We start from the raw sequence: 18,037 nt of genomic DNA, 5'->3' as shown, positions 1-18,037 counted from the left end.
ACTATACTATACTGACATAAATAACACTATACTATACAAGACAAGACAATACTGGCATAAATAACACTATACTATACTATACAAGACAAGACAATACTGGCATAAATAACACTATACTATACTATACAAGACAAGACAAGACAATACTGACATAAATAACACTATACTATACTATACTAGACAAGACAAGACAATACTGACATAAATAACACTATACTATACTATACTATACTATACTATACTATACTATACTATACTATACTATACTATACTATACTATACAAGACAAGACAATACTGACATAAATAACACTATACTATACTATACTATACTATACTATACTATACTATACTATACTATACTATACTATACTATACTATACTATACTATACTATACTATACTATAATGACATAAATAACACTATACTATACTATACAAGACAAGACAACACTGACATAAATAACACTATACTATACTATACTATACTATCTCCTGTGGGCCCACCACCTGCAGGAGAAACCGTAAGGGGCTGGTGCAATTTGGATTGGGTGGCAGTCGAAGGCGGGAGCCTCGGCGACCCAATCTCCGGACACGGAATCTGACTCTGAAGAGCTGGAGGAAGTGTCTGGGGAGAGGGAAGTCTGGGTGTCCCTGCTTAGACTGCTGCCCCCGCGACCCGGCCCCGGATAAGTGGTAGAAAATGGATGGATGGATGGATGGATATACTATACTATACTATACAAGACAATACTGACATAAATAACTCTATACTATACTATACTATACTATACTATACTATACTATACTATACTATACTATACTATACTATACTGACATAAATAACACTATACTATACAAGACAAGACAATACTGGCATAAATAACACTATACTATACTATTCTATACTATACTATACTATACAAGACAATACTGACATAAATAACTCTATACTATACAAGACAATACAGATGTGATACAATAGACAAAACAGACAAGATGTGATACAACAGACAAGACAGTATGAGTATTAAATATGAATACAGAATATATGACTGATCAGTTATGTACATAAAGTGTGAGAATACATTGTAGTGCAAATAACAATATTGTGCAATATTATGCTTTTGTACAATATGCAGCAGTAATGTGTGTAACATACACAGATGATGTGATGACTGACAGTTCTGATAATGCAGTACTTATGCTATGAATATAATTATGGTGAGTTGTTGTTCGTTATTATTCTCAATCTTATTCTCATTCGTCTTCTTCTTCTTCTTCTTCTTCTTCTTCTTCTTATTATTATTATTATTATTATTATTATTATTATTATTATTATTATTATATCAGAGTCTGAGATTGGTAACACTAGTAGCAAGGTAGGAGTATTTACCCCAAATAGGATGTCAGCCCAAGGAGGACAGCATTCATGTAAGGGAAATTTAGTACAGCCAGTTCACCTACCTGCATTTTAGACAATGGGAGGAAACCAAGTAACACAGAAGAAAACCCATGTTTTCAACCTGCAAACCTGCAAACTCCATACATTGGGCACAGGCTGGAATCAATCTCCCAAACCAAGAGGTGCAAGGAAATATTATTATAACATAATAATAATAATAATAATAATAATAATAATAATAATAATAATAATAATAATAATAATAATAATAATAAGAAGAAGAAGAAGAAGAAGAAGAAACATATTAACATAATAGCATATTAATATACATAACATATTATTATTATTATTATTTATTTGTTTGATTGTTTATTTATGTATAATTATTTTAACTTAATGGTAGTAGTAGTAGCAGTAGTAGTATAATAAATGAGACTAAATTATTTACCAACCCATGATAGGAAAGTACAAATTATGAAGTTACAGTTACAGAATTAATTTTGGTATTATTATGCTTTTTTTTTTGTTGTTGTTCTTCGTCGTCACCATTGTCGTCTTATGATGATAATGATGATGATGATGATATTCTTATTCTTATTCTTATTCTTATTATTTGTAATAAAAATCAAACTACATTTCTTATCAAAACAGAAAGTAATGTACACATTTTAAATATAATTGACATTCAATGCTGCTAAGGGGATGGTTTTTATTCAATTCCAATTTATTTGTATAGTGCTTTTAACAATGTGCATTGCCTCAAAGCAGCTATACAGAACATCGAAACAATATAATATATAATTTTATACAAATATTAATGCACTATACATTACTGCACTATACAAGTACCCGCAATGTTTTGGATTTTTATGTAGTTTTTGTGTAATTTTAGAGAACTTACAAACTTCATTTCTCTCTCTCTCTTTCTTTCTTTCTTTCTTTCTTTCTTTCTTTCTTTCTTTCTTTCTTTCCACCAGTATAATTAAAATTTTACAAGAGTTTCTTTTAAAGCTTTGATCATGTTTAATCCTATTCTACACGGGTATATTTTAGATGAAATAAAAGGGTAAAAAATGGAACGAATTCAAATCACAACAGTTTCATATGGAAATATGAGTGTGTGTGTGTGTGTGTGTGTGTGTGTGTGTGTGTGTGTGTGTGTGTGTGTGTGTGTGTGTGTGTGTGTGTGTGTGTGTGTGTGTGTGTCTGTGTGTGTGATTTCTTCCTAGGTTCAGAGGTGTGTCTTCAAAAAGGGGTGAATTCACCACCATCACCATCATCATCATCATCATCATCACAGGGCTGGGAGTCTTAGCCACCGCGTCACTTTCAGACTCTCCACCAGTGGATGTCAACTTTCTCCTTTTTTTATTTATTTTTTATTTCACGCACTGGCACAAAATGAGGCGCACATTTAGCTATCGTTTATGCTGAAGGACATTATTGTAAGGCGTAACATTTTTACTGCTGTTGTCAAACCTTGGCTATATTTGATGCTAATCTACATGTAGTTATTTGGTGCTGCGCTTGTTAGCGTATCCAGCTACAGCTAGGCTGCTACTCAGCTAGCTAATCATCAGCCGGTCAACATTCCCAGCGACTCCAATGATGATTCACACGATCTTCGGCGAATGAAGCATCTCGAAGCTTTCTATTTCCCGAAATTTGGACTTTGTAGAGTACGAGACCAAAATGAAGAAGCAGTTTAATCGGATGAAACAACTCGCCAACCAGACAGTTGGCAGGCAAGTAGCTATTAATTGTTAAGCAGTTTTGTTGTTGTTGTGTTGCCAGGACAGTAGCGACTCTATGGCTGATTATTCACGCTTATCTTTTCCTCAACATTCTAACTTAACTCACTAAACGCTTTCTTTCAGCTAAGTGTCTTAGGTTCTGGAGAACATCCAACATTATACTAACGGCTACAGCCACATTTAGCTCTGTTTTAGAGACCAGAGGCCACAACATCTGCAGTTTATGACAGTGTTTTACAGGATAAAAAAGCACATCGCAGTCTATCTAACTTTACTATATAAACAAGAAGACTTTAGTGCTGAGACTGAGCCATTTTTAACTCTTCTCCTCCCCATAACCATGTTCACATCATCTACATGTTTTGTATAGAAACATTAAACCCATTTAAAAAGTGTTTAATCTGATAAATGTAAAAACAAACAAACAAAAAAAAAAGGCCAAATCAAATCTGTTTTTCTCTCTCACAAGCTCAGTGAATTTTGTCCACCACCTCTGGAGTCCAGTGTCATTTCTGTACTTGGTATGCGCTTGTTCATCATTTCCCAACTCCTCTGCTGAAAAGCCCGAAGGCTCTAAATGGCTGTGATCTGATCAGTCTGCAGAGTTGGATTACTGAAACACCGTAACAAAGTCATACAGAAGTTTTATTTCTGTTTTTCTAGGCTACTAACCTGGTAAAGTTTAAAGCCCACAATGGAGACGCAGAATTCTGGCAGTGCTATTTCAGGGCTTCATCATGAATGGGTTTGTAATTTGGTACAACGGTTGCTCATCTGTAGACTCCTTGTGTAAATAACTTCACAAGTGTGCCAGAGAGACATGGCATATATGTGGTTTGGAGTTATTACACACCCTACTATATGCCACTATGATATCTTTTAGATATGGATATATGTCTACGTTTGGGAAGTGGACATGTCTATGTACAAAACAACAACCTTCAAAATACAGAATAGAGCTTTACTCGTGAAACACGGGTCATGTATTTTACTGCTAAGATTTGTGTTTGGATTCAAAGTTTGCTTTGTGCAGCATTGTTTTATTATCACATGAATCGCGTGCTCTCTTTTACAGTAGAACACAAGCATATCTGTGAAGATTATCTGAAGCTTAATACCGTAATATGACCAAATCATCCTTGGCAAAATTCTTGTTTTTAGTGATGTTTAGAGACCTCTTTGGTTAAAGGGCAGTGCTGTTCTTGAAGCAGATTCTTTAGCGCGTTCTGACCTTTAGCATTGTGTGCTCATTTTTTATTCTGTTTGAATGTTTGCAATCTGATCAGTCTCTTGAGGCCTGTTTGCAGCAGCACAGTGGTGTCTTGTTGTGACAGACATCGCTTCTTACTAATGAATTTGTTGCTCAAATGTCTCCTGCATTGGAAGATAATCCAGACTAATCATAGTTTTCACTAATAATAGTCTCTTTGGAAAATAGGTTTCCAATATGCTCTCTTTCCAAGCTTGTTTGGATCAATCCCGAAACAGACCCTCCCATCTTGTGCAAGGTAGAAGAGGGGTTTTCCAATACATTTAAAGTATTTGCTTCCCTAAGTATTATCACTGCTTGTGATGGACTGCAGTTGAACATACAAGAATAATATCTATTAAGGCCAGGAAGTGTAACATTTCTAATTTAAACTGAGATTGACTGTAACAGTATTAAAAGTAGATGCTGCATCTTATGCAGCATATTTAGTTGAGGAACTCAGGAATTTAACTTTAAAAGCAAACCCTATAATATAAATTCAATCCTCAATCCAAATGATAGATATATATACGCCTGGAATAGTCATTCAGCAAATTGTGTGTTTTGTTAACAGTAAATCAGGAGTAAGTGATTCAGAAAGCAGACCGGAGTGTTAAAGCGTTCGGGGCTGTACGGAGGGGGAGAGGGCAGGACACACGCCTCAGCTGATCCCACAGTTCCTGTGATTGTGAGGAGGCAGTACACTGTGTTCGCCGTGCAGCTCCTCAAAGGAAATCTCTCTTTATTATGTTTTTAAACAGGAAGTTGTCCTGGGGAAGTTTTATGTCTAAGAATTGAATTAAATATTAAATCATTTTTTTTCTTTATTTATATAATGTCTTTTGCTTTTGTTGCTTTTATTTTATGCATTCTATAATTAATTATATATAAAACAACAACTGTAATACACTGTAGATCAGATTTAATGATTTTCTAAAACTCAGTGACTGGATTATAATTCTGCTTTTGTTTATTTAAGAGTAATTGAGTGCTGATTATAAGTGGGGTAGGCTGAGGACTCCAGCTGTTTGCTGTTTCTTTTACAACTGAAGGATGTCTAATTGTCAGATAATGATTCCCTTGTAGTGAGGCTATCAGTGTCTTTAAGGAACAATAAGGAAGGTGTTCCTCCTAATAAAAACAAAATCTATACAGTTTCTAAGACCGTAGTCATTCATTGTTTTACTGCAGACCATCAGTCTATTAGCAATGGGCCATATAACTCTGAACATCTGCTCACTGGCCACACGCTTAAAAGAAAAGATCATCTTTACTCACCTATACCCTGCTTAATTCATCTAAACCCGAGGCATAGTAGTACTTCAGTACCATTTGTTCAGTCTGCTAGCTAAGAGGAAACTGTTGTTCAGATCTCTGCAGGGGTTTTTCATAGCATGAGGAACCGGCTGGGTTTGCAGCAGCACTGTGCTCATTAGTTGAGTAGATCTCGTAATTGCGTCTTTTGTTGATTTATCCGTTTAGTTGAAGATAATGATCCTGTTTGAGTATTATACTTATTTTAGCACTCCTTTGTTTTTTATTTATGAATCCCATGCTGGCTCAATTTGTTATTGGAAGAGCTTATGTGTTTCAGTGGTTCTTCCTGTACTGATGGTAAAGTGTGTAGACTTTGAGGGAAACACCAGGATTCTTCATCTTTTTTCTCCAGATACTGCAGGCTCCATCTGGCTTTGTGCTTTGGATTGTTGCTCAGCTAGAAAGTCCAGTTGTGACCAATATTTAGCCTCTAAGCGGATACATGCAGGTTTATCTTCTGAGTTTCTCCTGCAGTCATCTTGCTCTCATGTTTTGATCTAATTTCCTGTGACCCTGGACCTCACACATCTCCCCTGTGTAGCAGAGATTTATAGGACTTATTGACTCATTTCTATAGGTATATACTATAGAATATCAGAGAATAAAAATCTTTCTCCAGGTTCTGTTGAGTATAAGCGCTTTTTGATGACAAGATGCAATCGGAGATTACTTGTAACTACTATTTTGTTATATTTTTAAACAAAGGTGCTTTCACTTCTGTTTGGTTATAGCTAACATGGCCAGTGGCAGGTCCTAAATTATATATAGTGTTTTAGTATGTTTTTCTCATTCTGTTTGAAATCCTATGGCACCGTGTTTCTGAGTTTGTCATGCATTAGTGATTTGAGGTTCTCTCTGGACATGGGACAACAGCTTGGCCCAGGCATGATTCCAAAATGTCTTTTGAATTCTGTCTGGGTTTGGTTTCAGGCTTTTTTCAGTCAATTTCTTTGCTCCTCTGTGTTAATTGAAAGCAGCTGTCTACCACTGTCTTGAGGTTATTAAAGTGCATCAGCGTGAGAGACCGCTCGAACTTATGTGCAGCATGGTACAGTACAGTGAGTCAGGTCCAGAGCTGTAGATGTTAAAGCTTCACACAAATACAGTAAACATTAATAATGCAAATTTCCTGTGATCCTTCAGACATTAATACTAATATGCGGTTGGTGGTAGACTATTCAGCAAATTTATAGGTTAATATAAGTAAACTGCACAAGTGCTCAATATGCATTCATGCAGCATTATATTAATACAGGACTACTAATTGGTAGTGAATCATTTTACTCTCTAATCAAATCTCATGGCATGGATTCCACAAGATTTTGCAAACGTTCCTTTGAGATTCTGATCCATGTTGATGTGATTGCCTCATGTAATTCCTGCAGGTTTTTTCAGGTGCACTTACATGCTTTGAATCTCATGTTCTATCACGTCCCGAAGGTGTTCTACTGGAATCAGATCTGGTGACTGAAGTCCAATAAAAAAAACACTGAACTTAATGTCATGTTCCTGAAACCAGTTTGAGAAGACATAGTGCTTTATCATGCTGGAAGAAGCCACTAGAAGATGGTCATGAAGTGAAGTGACTTGTGGCCATGAAGTGATGCACATGGTCAGCAGCAATGCTCAAAAAGGCTGCTGCACTTAAGTGATGAGTGATTGGTATTTAATAGGCCCAAATTGTGCCAAGTAAACGTTCCCCACACCATTACACAGTCTCCACTGGATGTTTTATTTTCTTTTAACTCTTCTGAAAAACTCTAGAAACTGCTGAGTCTGTGTAAATATTAGCACCATATTGTTTTAAGTCTTTTCAGGTATTAACAAGACCGTACATAAAAAAAGCATAGAAAAGAAGTGGTAACACACACACACACACACACACACACACACACACACACACACGCACACATATATGTGTATAGCAGCTTTGCATATTCATTGTCCTGACATTTTCCTAGGTAGAGCTGATGTTGAATCAGATTAACTATATTAAATGCAAATCTAATATTGGGACAGATAATCTGTTGTATTGTATTGAGCTTTGTACACACTCTACAGTACTAACCTCACTAACAGGGTTATCATTCTGATGCTACTCTTAGTCACTGACTTCATGAACTAACATGAGATGTTTTTAATATAGTGAGTACAAAAGCACTTTCTCTGCGCATAAGGACGTCTGCGTTTACACTCGTCAGCACTGAAATGAAAGTAAAGAGTTAACTTTTTAAGCTAAGGTGCTGCCTCGTATTTGGAAGGTGTTGATAAGCTGTCTGTGAACCGAACGGGTGTTTTATCCACTCTGTATATGGGAGGTATTAATCTGCACCATGACTAAAGACCTCTCTGAGTTTACTAATAATAGTAGCTAAGCATCTGTACAGAACAGCATTACAAGGCCAATGTTGGAATGCTGAAATTCTCTGGGAAAGTGGAAAGTGCACCAACTGCTCTCCTAGGGGCTGCTGCATGTAGACTGTTTTTTCACTTAGATATCTGCTGCCAGTTTGTCTGTGTGTTTCTGTGTTTGAACATGTTGTTCGTTGTGAAAGTCATTACACATGCAGCTCATTTTTTTAAAATGAATAAATATCCTCTCTATTTTAATACAGCTCACATGTAACCATAATACTGAGTGTGTGCTATGATTATCAGTTTTGAGTGTTTATAAATAGATTTGTAGGAGTATTAATCAGATCAATTTCTAAATGTCAAGCTGATGTGTGCTAAACGTGTCGACCTGTTGTTTTTTCACCCTTTTAAATCTTTCCTGCTTCTCTGTTACAGAGCTGAAAAAACAGAAGTCCTCAGTGATGACCTGTTACAGGTGACTACTTCCTTCCATACGATTGCATTATTAGTATTGAACGTCGTTCCTTGTCTTTGGAAAAAGCCACATCATTGGTTTATGAATGGTTCATCGAAGCGTTTCATATGAAAACTGTTTGTCCGGCTGGTTTTAGAATTCCTTTTATTACCCACGGAACAAAGACAGCAAGAATGTCAAGTAAAGTACCTTACTGAACTTTAAACAAGTAAACAATGTCATTCATCACTTTCAGTGATCTGCAGGCTGTGGCTGCTTTACCTTGTGAAACTGGTCTGTCTTCAGTTGTGTGGTTTTTTTTTAGTAATGGAATGACACATTAGTGAGTCTGACTTGCAAGCAATCATTAAATAAATGACCGAAGTCACTTCATGCCAGTCACTTTGTTGCGTCAGGTAGTCACGGCTGCTAGGCAAATACATTACAAACACAAACACATTTTAGCATGACATGGAAGAGGATGGCATTGAATGTGCAAACAGTGTGTCAGGTAAATTACCTGAGAAATGTCCTAGAAATGTTGTGCCCCACCCTGAGAAGTTTTGTAGCTAAGAAACCTCTTAAAAACAATGAAGCACATATGAGATCACTGTTTGGGAAATGGATTTTGCAAGTGAATTTGTCATATGATTGCGACAGAGGAAGAATTTTATCAAATGGAAAGAATTAAGGAACGTATTATTAGGATTTTGATCAACGCTGTGAACAACTGCTTGTGCTGCAAGCCACTTTGTCTTCTTTTGATTGCTTTGCTTCATCACTCCACACCCAGTTGTGTAGACTAAAGTATAGCTCAGCTTACTCAGGGATTTTCCCCACAATCCATGTCAGAGATTCCTCTCTAGGCTTCTTTAGTGCCTTTAGGTTGTAGACAGCTTGTCTGGGCAACATAGGTGATTAATGATATCATATCTTTTTAGATCAAGTCCAATTGTTCAGTGTAATCAGTGTATGTGCGCTTTCGTTTCTGTTGGGGACTGGGTGTTGTCGGTGTGACTTTTCCCCTTTCTGTGGAACTCTTATAAAAAGAGATACTAAATTGATTCCTTTGCAAATGGTGCAGACCGATGTTTGAGTTTGTTTAGTCTACTGTTGGTCTGTCCGTGTTTGGCGTGGGATGGAAACAGGGAAACATTTATAAAAGACCTTTGCACTAGCTAATCCAAACAGTCCCCAAACAGGATCTCCCTCAGCATTAAAAAAGAATAGACAGAAGTCAATGGATTCCCCTTGTTCCCACGCCAGGTGGAGGGTATCCTCTGTCCTGTCTCTTGCAGGAGACGCCCATGCAAGAAGAAGGTGTGGTGGACTGGAAGGACATGGGGGAGTGGTGAATGGCATGAAGCTGCAGTTTTCTCTGCAAAAACACTGTGGAATTCCTGAAATTATAGTCTGTAATTTTTATTCTAGTCCCTTTTAATCTGTTTGTTCTTTCATGGTTGGGCTTCTGGGAATTGTATTAAACGATTCATATTTGTATTTATATACACCCTTCAACTTTAGAATGCAAAACACGGTTTATCATTTATTACAAACAATATTGTGGAATTCTTTTATTTCAGGTAGGCAATATTTTCTGTAAGTAAATAGACCTACACCTTAAGAATCCCCTGCGTAAATCCAGTCTTAGTCAGCTGTAGTGATTAAGTCATGTTTTGAGGTATGCATAGCTGTGAATTATTTGAAGCCTCATTGTAAAAAAGAATAGCGACCTGGCAGCCACATCTTCAGAGAAGAACATTGTACCTGTTTCTGTGTGTTAGAGTTGTAACCCACATATCTTCTTATGCATCTTCCCTTAGGCAAGGATGTAAATCACCCTACGATTAGATGTAATCAGCCAACACGATTAGATTTACAAGCAGTTTCTTTGTGTGTGAAAGGCAGTTTATATTTGCTGTAAGCATTTTGTCCCACTTTTCACAAAGTGATGAAAATTGGTGAATAGATTAATGCCATGCTTCGTAGCAGAGTAGTGTGTACTGTATACAGTGTGTCTCAAAATCCTCACCATGGTGTTGCACATTCAGTTGTGGTACTTGTGGCACTGTTTTGTATTGTTCTCCACAGATCGAACGTCGCATGGAACTGGTGCGGGCCGTTTCCCACAATACGCATAAGAGACTGGTTACATGTCTGCAGGGACAGGTAGGCACAGATGCTGAGAAGATAACATAGTGTAACATGTAAAGGATATACTGTAAAAAGATTTCCTTTGCATTTTCTGGCACCCCTTGTGTTGTCACCACACTGTTAGAGCTGCAGGAGTAGATGAATTGATTTTTTCTGTGTCTTACAGAAAAAGCTCTCACTGACAGCATTGTCACAGGCCATGCAAGATGGCGGGAGCCAACTAGGAGAGGAGTCTCTTATTGGGTAAATGTGAACTGTGTTTTATGTTACTTTATACTTTTTTTAGTCCTTTAGATTTTAAGCCATTTCGTATGTGTGCTGTCAATAGTGTCTTCATCTGAGTAAGTGACTAGACGTTTAGTGTTGCATATTCACAATGTAAAAATAATATCGTTCTTTTAAAATGCCTGCTAATGGGTTAATGCAGCCTTTGGCAAACCCTAATGACTGTAAAGTGGATTTCAGCATATTCATCTATCACTTGGTAGGAAAACGATGGAGGTGTGTGGTGAAGCAGAGAACAGACTAGCTTCTGAGCTGATGCAGCATGAGATTCAGATTGAGAAGGAGGTTTTAGATCCACTAAATCAGTTAGCTGAGGTAAACACACAAGTCTTTCCTAGTTTATAGCTCTATAGAGACATGTATAGTTTTCTATACAATGACTGATTCTAATTATATACATTCTCTTTCAGGTGGACATCCCCAACATACTCAAGCAGAGAAGACAACTTGCCAAGCTGGTGCTAGACTATGATTCTGCTCGAACAAGGTCATTATTTTTATAGTGTAAGATTGAAGAAGATTAGGTCCATTCGTGTCATCTGGTAGTCAATAATAACACCTATTGTATTGCTGTCTCACACCCAGATGGTTGCAGGCAACCAAATCCATAATCTCTGGAACAAACACACAAGCACTGACAGCCAAGGCAGACTCACTTAAGGAAGAGATGGATGAAGCAATGAACAAAATGGAGCTCTGCAAGGTACCAAAAAAAAGACAGCATATGATAAAAACTGAGTCTTTTATTGTTTTCATCCATGCATTCTCAGAGAGATATACAAAACCAAGAGTTTCCACTATGACATAGGGAATAGCTGCTGTGTGTGTGTGTGTGTGTGTGTGTGTGTGTGTGTGTGTGTGTGTGTGTGTGTGTGTGTGTGTGTGTGTGTGTGTGTGTAGATAGATAGATAGATAGATAGATAGTAGGGGTGTGCAAAGCAGCCGGTATTTGTATCTGTATTTGTATTTGTTGAGGGGGTAAAAGTATTTGTATTCGAGTAAAAATAGGCGTAAAAATCCATTTTTTTGCGTTACACTTCTAATTTAAGTTATAGTGTAAGTATTCTTTAATTATATTCATTATAATAATTATTGATATGGAGAAAACACAGCGTTTTGATATAATGTTTTTCTTGTTCCCGAATACAAATATTTTTTAAGTATTTGTTCAAAATAAGTATATTCGTAAAAAACACGCTATTTGTGTGTATATACCGTATTCGGGTTCGGCTCCACCCCTAATAGATAGATAGATAGATATACATATAGGTAGAAGATATAGGGAACAGTAGGGAATTCTTATTGTCCAGCTAGTCAAACACTTCTGCTTCACTTTCTATATCCATGCTACAATGAATTATTTCACCCCAGAGCAAATCTTCCAAATGTAGACTGTGTAAAGCACTAATGCAGTGGTTCACTCTGTGTGTATGTTTGTGTAGAAGTTATCTGTTGCTTTTTTCCTGTTTCTGTTTTAGGATCAACTCTCTGCTGACCTGTACAATTTCTTTTCAAAAGAAGGGGACTATGCATGCTATTATGTAACGGTAAGTATTCAGACATTGTCATTTTTACCTCTAATATAACTTTTAACATCTTTCAATTTCCACTGGTCTCAAGTTCTTTTTCTGTTTTCAGTTATTAGAGGCTCAAGCAGATTACCACCGAAAATCTCTCTCTGTTCTGGAAAGTGTCCTGCCAGCAATTCATGCACAACAAGGTGTGACAGCTCCACTGATTGTTGTTAAATTGTGTTTTAAACTGAACAGTCTATTTTTTACATGGTCTCCAGTGCTAAACGAACAATATGTCCAATAATTTGCAATAATATGATGTTCGTTTCAAGCCGTTATTTTCTTTTTTTGATGTCTAAATTATTCTGAGCTTCATCTGAGGTGTGAGGCTGGTGTACTCAACAACCCAGCATGTGAACTATGAGTCACACCTCTTTAATAAGACATCTTTATTCCTCCTTTATCAGCTGCTTCCTAAATTCAACCAGAATTCACTAAATGTAAAAAAAACAAACAAAAAAAAAACAAAAAAAAACTTTTAAATAACGCTTAAGAAATTGGAAGTTTCATTTATGTAATCTCACACTTATTCTGTATGTTTGACCAGACTCATGGACAGAGAAGCCAGCATTTGGAACAGGCTTGGATGAGCACCTGAAAAGGAGTAACAGAGAGATAGCGCTGCCCATAGAGGCTTGTGTGATGATGCTGCTGGAGACAGGCATGAAGGAAGAGGTAAGACAAACATCAGAAGTCGTCTGAACCCTAATGGAAAACAACAGGAAACCAGCACGCTTTTCTGCATTTGCTTGTAATTTAGAAAATAGCAGTGAATCAGAAGGTGACAAATGGGGAAAATACCCTTACCTGAAGATGTATATCATATCCATATCTCAATAAATACTTCATGGATCTGATTTTGTTCTCCGAACCAGGGTCTTTTCCGGATAACTGCAGGAGCCTCTAAACTGAAAAAGCTTAAGGCAGCGCTGGACTGCTCCACCTCTCAGCTAGAGGAGTTCTACTCTGATCCACATGCAGTTGCTGGTATAAAAAAAAAAAAAAAAAAAACACTTTTTTTTGAGTAATATTGAAATATTGTCATTTCCGTTCATGTAGAGATTTTTTTTTTTTTTTTTTTAATCTGATTAGGAGCTTTGAAGTCCTACCTAAGGGAACTGCCAGAGCCTCTTATGACCTATGAACTCTATGATGAGTGGATTCAGGCATCCAAGTAAACCAATTCATGGCATATTGTTTTCCTAGTAATTTAACCACAAGAGAGAAACCTAATTGTTGTTTTATTTTTTTTTTACATTTATTGCATTTTGTCTTCTTTTAAATTTTGACATACTGTATTCAAATCTTTCTAGTATATCTGACACCGACAAAAGGTTACAAGCTTTGTGGGTGACCTGTGATCAGTTACCAAACAGCAACAAAGCCAACTTGAGGTGAGTTTTATCAAAACTATTTAAATAAGTCATCCAGGCATAAAATTTGCCCAATCACTGATTATAATTCCAATTCCAAAGGTATCTGGTGAAGTTTCTTACTAAACTTGCTCAAGAAAGTGAAATTAACAAGATGACACCTAGCAACATTGCAATTGTTTTAGGACCAAATCTGTTATGGCAAAAAACAGAGGGGTGAGAATATTTTTTTTCTTATTTTGGTAAAATGTGCCTGTTATGATTTTTGCAAGCCCTAAAATCTTATACCTTTTGTCACAGGAGCTTAGCAGAGATGGCAGCTGCGACCTCTGTCCATGTCGTAACTATTATCGAGCCCATCATTCAACATGCAGACTGGTTTTTCCCTGAAGGTGAGAACTATAACAGTGAATTATATTTCCCTTAAGAAAAAACATTTAAAATTGTTAAACAAATACTTATGTATATAAATGGTATTTGTTTAGATGTGGAGTTCAATGTATCAGGCATGTTTTCAATGCCCACTCCTATGACAAACCATGTCAATCACCTGACCATATCCGACTACGACTCGGGCACAATAGAGAGGAAGAGGCCTAATAGTATGGTGGGAGCTGATGGTGACCTGGCTAGACGAGACAGGTACACTCACTAACAATAAACACAAAATATCAGCTACCAGGCTGTTATCACCCTATATAATCCTGCAGGTAATCTTCTAATGCTTTTTAAACATTTCCTTGATCTTTGTCCACTAGTAAATCTCAATGCACTGATACTGTAGTTAATCTTCCGAACCACTGTTTCTGTAACTTTCTGCTTCACTGTGGGTAGTGAGGGCATAGCTGTGGATGCACATATCTTTTTTCCTGTTCTATTCTGTTAGTGGTGTTGCTCACTTTGGTTTATCTCTGCACTTGTGGAGTCTTTACTGTCTCTTTTCCCTTCAGCTCTGCTAACAAATTAACGGAGCACAATCCCCGTAGAGGCAGTACACTAACTAGAAAGCAGCACACTTCCCCTGCCTTCCAGCCCCCTCTGCCCCCAGTGGAGGCTGCCAGTAATGCAGGAGGCCAGTTTGTAGCTGAGCTCCTGCTACAGCAGCCTGCACCAGAGGGCCTGGGTATGGAGGCCTGCCATCCTAGCTTGGCACTGGGGATGGCAGCCCTAGCAGCAGCACAGCAGCTTCTAGCACAACAAACTGAGGAGATCAGGTAAGGGGTATAGCATTGCTCTACAGGACCTGTGAGGCACCATGCTTTCCTCTGTGTGAAAATAGCCCTGCTTGCTATTTCTTTTGGCCTGTGTTCATTGTAAACGAACAGGCAGACCGGTTTATAATATTTATATGTGCCGTCCCTAGGCACGGGACACTCATGTAGTCTTACGACGTAGTTTGTATCCCTGGTATTATTCATTACAGTTAAACAGTTTTAGTTGCTTAAAGACAAAAAGTCCAGTTTTTCTGAAATATCCACACCATAAATGTCATTTTGGTCTTCTAAACAGGTGCAAGAAAAAATAACATTAACCATTAGTCATATTTCACCTCCCCTTTCCACCCGCACTTTTCACTGTGCTTAAAAGCCTGTTCTGAAATCCCTTTTCATGTTGCCTTTGATGAACGAATACCTTATGCAGGTATCCCCTGTAAGAACAGTGGATATTTTCCTGAATCACAATATATGTTTTTAGATGTTGTCCATTCTCTTGCATGCTTTGGTAGTCACATGCACTGCTGCAAGGTGTTTTGACAGTATAGTACTGTGACCACATCTCTTGGCCGTAAATCATTCCTATGCACTTCACAGCATAAAAGGCTGTTTGTTCTTATTTCATGAAAGCATACATTTACATGTATTTTGGTAGTTCAAAGTCAAGTGAAGCTACATCCACACCTCAGAGAAATGGCTGTGGAGGTTCACAACTGAGTGTGGCATCTCCAGTAACAGGATCATCAGGACACAGCCCTCTCATGGCACGCAGAGGTAAACCCACAACTATAATGTGAATACACACTAAAGAATGATTTGCCAATTCTGATCTGAAACCTTTTACTCTGCTTGCCATAGTTATAAAAAAGCCGGCTCCTGCTCCACCTAAACCAGCCAATTCACCATCAGGTCAGCTGGGCAATCAGTCATCACCACAGCCTTCATGTGGGACTCCTCAATCCCTCTCTCCATCTCCAAGACCTCTCTCAGCACACTCTCCAAGCAGTCCTTGCCCCACTCTGTTAGTAACTCAGTCTAGTACAATACCTCGGCGTCACTTAAGCAACCAGCCTCCTCTCCAAGCCCCCAGCCATCCACCCCCAGAGCCCCCCAGCCAGGTTACTCCATTTCAGCCCATAGCAGTTGGAGATCCAGGAGAAGAGCCATCTCCACCCAGTACTCCCAGTCCCCCTAAAACTCCTCCACCTTCAGTGGTTCCTCCTGAAAATGCAAGCACATATGTTCCTTCCCCGTTTCAGTCTGGCTCTCTGCCTCGGCCTCGGCCTGTGCCTAAACCACGCAACAGACCCACTATTCCTCCTCCACCACAACCTCAGCCTTCGGCCAGTGACACCGGTGACACTAATGACATCTGGAGTTCTGCATACAAAATGATGGGTTAGTCACCGTCTTTTCTTCATGTTCAGAAAACATGAAATGTTGCAAATGTACCAGATCCTCTGTTGTTGTAGTGTGCTAAAGATATTAGTTTTTACACACTTGGATAAATCATTTATTAATATATTACAGTTCCCCATTCAGTCATGTTAGCTGTTTATCTAGATATTAAAAAAAGTAACTGGATGATTAAAAATCTTTTAATTTGAATACCTCTGAGCTACAGCAAAACAAACAGCCCAACCAGTTTATTTTAAAAACACTAATTTTAATGTATTTGTTCAGAACCAGGGATGCCATTCAAAGGGCTGGGTCGAGTCCTTATTCCTGACATAACCCCGGATCAGCAGCCTGTTGCTCAACTAAAGGATTCAGACTTGGACTCAGAGAGCACCGTCCTGTGAAGGTGGCTGCCATAAGCCGGCTACCTGTTCCTCACAGCCCAGGGGCTCTCTGAAATGCTGCTGCTTCTTCTCTTTTACCAAGTTCCTGTCAGCTTGGTTGCATTTCACCAAAGATTTTGGACCATTCGTAGAACCCAGAGGAATAGCGGCATGGAGACTGCATGGCACCGAACAGGTTTAAAGCTATCACCATCAATATCATATTAGTGGAAGGAACTGGGACATAGGTTGAGGTACTAGTTGGTGTTTATTACTGTAAGTGGCTTTAGTTTAAAAGACGTGATCGAGAACACACCATATTAGGCTTGGGATGATATTAAGCAGAAACCATATACTGTGGCTTTAGGGTGTACCTTGTGACTGCAGGTTTCCAGTCAGCTAATATACTCAACTATGAATTTTATGTATGGAAAATGTCCTACATTTGTTTCCATCAACACATTCCCTAAGGCTTATGTCAGTCTCTGTTGTTCTATTTTCATTTGAAAGTCTTATTATGCCTCTCATGTTTAGCTGAATATCCTGCAATTTATTATCAATATAACCTATTACCTACAGTATAAAAATGTACATGTACACAGAAGGTTAGAATTCTGTCTTCAACTGTTTTCCTAAACCAAGGGCATTAATGTGATCAATCCCTCATGACTAATTTTACAGCATTAAGTCATCTGTGTGTAAGAATCCGGTTATCTGTGTAAGAAATAATGAACGAAACATTTAACAGATGATGTGTTAGTTTAACAATTTTGTATATGAAGACGGTCAACAAAGTGACAAATGACAAAACCCTGACAGTCTATGACTTGTTGGACAAGAACACTGTGTGGTATACTGAATGTTTTACTGTGTTAAAAAAAACAAGGTCTTGAATGGTAGTAAGTGACACATAAATGTGCCACTCGTATATACTATAGTATGTTTGTTGGCAGGCCTTGCATTTACCTTGCTGCCTTACCCATTATAATGTTTGGAAAATGAACTCAAGGTATAAATTTTGATGGTGTACAAAGGAGAAACGTTTCAAATGAGAAAATTGGGGGGGAAACAACATGCTTGCTATTACTGCTTTACGATCAATTAATAAAGCACAATACCAACTC

At 37.8% G+C, this 18,037-nt stretch overlaps 1 protein-coding gene across 2 annotated transcripts; it reads left to right on the top strand.

Annotated features, from left to right (window-relative positions):
* Positions 1-2,651: 2,651 nt before the first annotated feature.
* Positions 2,652-18,037, top strand: arhgap17a (Rho GTPase activating protein 17a). 2 transcript variants are annotated; one of them, XM_027137694.2, is made up of 20 exons: positions 2,652-3,148; positions 8,514-8,553; positions 10,624-10,701; positions 10,853-10,929; positions 11,175-11,286; positions 11,382-11,458; positions 11,557-11,674; positions 12,450-12,518; positions 12,610-12,691; positions 13,093-13,220; positions 13,421-13,532; positions 13,638-13,719; positions 13,859-13,939; positions 14,021-14,134; positions 14,219-14,310; positions 14,404-14,560; positions 14,869-15,132; positions 15,788-15,906; positions 15,991-16,530; positions 16,816-18,037. In XM_027137694.2, exons 1-20 carry the CDS (start codon positions 3,096-3,098, stop codon positions 16,932-16,934), a joined length of 2,514 nt encoding a protein of 837 aa, XP_026993495.1. In that variant the 5' UTR covers positions 2,652-3,095; the 3' UTR covers positions 16,935-18,037. The 2 variants fall into 2 exon arrangements, with proteins under 2 accessions (XP_026993495.1, XP_047673522.1); XM_047817566.1 differs by lacking the exon at positions 14,869-15,132 and having other exon boundaries at positions 2,656-3,148.

The sequence above is a fragment of the Tachysurus fulvidraco genome, chromosome 8 (assembly GCF_022655615.1).
Source record: "Tachysurus fulvidraco isolate hzauxx_2018 chromosome 8, HZAU_PFXX_2.0, whole genome shotgun sequence".
In the NCBI taxonomy this organism is placed as follows: domain Eukaryota; kingdom Metazoa; phylum Chordata; class Actinopteri; order Siluriformes; family Bagridae; genus Tachysurus; species Tachysurus fulvidraco.
The sequence above is the reverse complement of the archived record's forward strand: the minus strand, read 5'-3'. Positions and strand labels throughout refer to the sequence as shown.